This window comes from Monoraphidium neglectum (genome assembly GCF_000611645.1).
Source record: "Monoraphidium neglectum strain SAG 48.87 unplaced genomic scaffold scaffold05842, whole genome shotgun sequence".
Classification (NCBI taxonomy): domain Eukaryota; kingdom Viridiplantae; phylum Chlorophyta; class Chlorophyceae; order Sphaeropleales; family Selenastraceae; genus Monoraphidium; species Monoraphidium neglectum.
In genome coordinates this window covers 1-2751 of record NW_014007789.1, presented here as the reverse complement: position 1 = coordinate 2751, position 2751 = coordinate 1, and the positions used below count along the sequence as shown (strand labels likewise).

Below are 2751 nucleotides of genomic sequence, written 5' to 3'. Positions count from 1 at the left end.
ACACACACGCACGCATGCACACACGCACACACGCACACACACACCACACACACACACACACACACACACACGCACGCACGTGTTCCGTCTGTCCAAGCCCGCCCCCCTCGCAGCCGCCCACCTCCTCCTCCTCCCCCATCACGCGCCGCCCCCTGCCGCCGCGCCCGCCGTAGCCGCCGCGCCCCCCGCCCTCGTCGCTGCTGCCCCCGAGCTCCTCCTCCTCATCGTCCTCCTCCTGGGGGCAGGGCGGCCGCAGACGTGGCGTTGTGTTGTTGGATAATTTGACACCACTTGTGCGTGATGTGTTGCGATGCGCTTTGAGGGGGGGGGGGACGCGCGCATTTCTCCCCAAATCCACGCTCAGCTGATGGCGTGTCTTGATACCCCAAACCCGCGGTTTCTGCAACCTGATACCTAAAACCCTCAATCCGCGCAACCTCGATCATGAAAATGCAGGCATCAGTTGTGAGACTGACGGCCTCAAGGCAGTGAGGCCCCTTTACCGCCATACCCCTGCTATGGGGTGTTCGACCGCACCTGCAGACAGCCGGTCACATTGCCTGACCCCGGCCGACGTACCGCTTTCTTCCCCCACATCACAGGTCCCCTGATCCATGCTCAGCCCGTGCCGTGACGCAATCCCCAAAATCCTCGCCGGCGGCCCTCTGATGCAGCAGCCGCAACCATGAAAAGGGCCTCAACCAATTTAGTCTAAATATATCACTCAACAATCCAGCAGCAGAGCATGAAAACCCTAAATCGCCCACCTGGTATTCGGCCTCCTCCATCTCGTCGTCCTCCTGCTCCTCCAGGAACGCTGACGTCAGCGCCGCCCGCCGCGCCGCCGCCGCGGGCCGCGGCCTGTCGTACTTCGCCATCACCCGCTGCTGCTCCTCCCTTGAGATGGGTAAGGGGTGGGTTTGCACGGAGGACGGACGGGTGGTGAGGGGAAAGGGGGAGGGTGCATCTGTCGCTGGCCGCTGCTCATGTTTTTAGCCGATGGTGGCTGGCCTGGCGGGGTGTGTGCGGGACGGCAAACACACACACACACACACACACACACGCACACACACACAACAGCGCGCACACACACACGCACCCTCCCTTCCACATGAAACACACACAAACACACACACACACATGCACTGACACCACATCACGTCGTCATCTCACAAAAAGCGAGGCGTATCCCATCAAAGCCGGGCCGCACCTCAGCCGCGCCACCTCCTGCGTCCTCTTCTCCTGCTCTAGCTTCTCCAGCTCAGGGTTCTGGGCGCTGCGGTGGTAGCGCACCTGACGGGGTTTTGCGTGGGACGTGGGTTTTGCAGGGTTTGATTGCTGCGCCGGGGCTAAAAAAGGATGTTTGGGGTGGTGAACGAGGATCGGGTGTGCGGGTGGGATTGAGGGGTTCAAGAGGAGGTGTGATGAGGGGGAGAGAGTGCGTCAACGGCAGCGAACAGGGGCCGGAGGATTGTGTCTGCGTGTGTGTGTGGGGGGGGGGGGTATGTGCTCTGTGGGCACCGGTACAAACGGAGTCATGGCGGGGAGTCAGCCCGTAAAAGCCTGGGCCCCGACCGCGCGCATGCATCCATCTATCTATGCACACGTGCAGTCCTGGGGTCTGCGCATACGCTGTATGAAGGAGGGATACCGCGCTGCCCTTGGAGCTGACGTGTACACGACGCAGGCACGGCGACCCGCGTTGATTCAAGCGCTGGCGTAATAGCGCCAGCACACGCGTGCGCACAACCACCGCGGGCCCCACCTTGTCTGCTTTTTGGTACTGCTGGTGCACCGTCTGCTTCAGCGCCCGATGCAGCTGGGACCCCACGCTGGGCACAAGCGACATCTTATGCCTGAATTGGGCTTGGCCCTGGGGTTTCGATCGCAGGAGTGTTGGTTACTAGATCAGATGTGGTATGTGAAGTGTGAAAAAGTCAATCATTGGGGTTATGTGCTGCGGGGTTTCGACCGTGCAGGCCTTGTTGCAGGGTTGTCATGGTGGTGGTTTGGATGTGGGGGTTGCGTTGAAGGGCATGGCAGGACAAGTAATGGGTGTGGTCTCAAGGGGTGACCACATGCGTGCGGGCAAGGTCGGGTTCAAACATGGACGCCTGGTCTGCGTGAACAGTCGGCAGCCAAGTGACGCGCCGGTTCGGCATGGTCCTCGTTGCGATGTGATGTGTGTGACGTCACCGCCGTGCGTCTCACCTCGATGACGTCATACCGCACCACGAAGAGGTACGTCCTGTCTGCCGCCATGCTGGTCTTCACCACATCAAGCATCTGGGGGGGCGGGGGGCGGCAGGGGGGGAGGGGCAGGGGCCGCGCCGCGACCGCGTAAGATTTGAGTGATGTCGGCTGTGCTAGTGGTGGTGGTGCCACCACAGCCGCTGCCGTTGCCGCTGTTGAAGGTGGTGGGCTGAGTGGCAGATGATCGGGCCATGCTCCCCCCTTCTCAGCACAGTGCCCGCCGCGGCATGGGGGTACCGAAGTACCAAGAAGATGGGGGCGAAACCCAACGCGAGCTGGCTCAACCAAGGATAATTCAACAACACCTAACCATGGCAAACCCGCTACGATAGACATCGGACAGCACAACTATAAAAGATTAAAATGCCCGGAATAACGTCTCAGAGGAGGATGGAAGTGCTCCCACCTGGTCGCCCAGCATGACCGACTCGGACCCGTCGCTCCACTTGACCAGCCGCGCGTTCGTCTGCGCCACCCGCTCGCCGCCCAGCCCCCGCC

The 2751-nt window shown here is 61.5% G+C and overlaps 1 protein-coding gene across 1 annotated transcript; it reads right to left on the bottom strand.

Moving 5' to 3' along the window:
- Positions 1 to 992: 992 nt before the first annotated feature.
- Positions 993 to 2674, bottom strand: MNEG_15968 (hypothetical protein; the record flags this gene model as incomplete). The annotated part of the gene is made up of 5 exons (XM_014035561.1): positions 993 to 1011; positions 1211 to 1293; positions 1766 to 1873; positions 2212 to 2286; positions 2660 to 2674. 5 exons carry the CDS (start codon positions 2672 to 2674, stop codon positions 993 to 995), a joined length of 300 nt encoding a protein of 99 aa, XP_013891015.1.
- Positions 2675 to 2751: the final 77 nt, after the last annotated feature.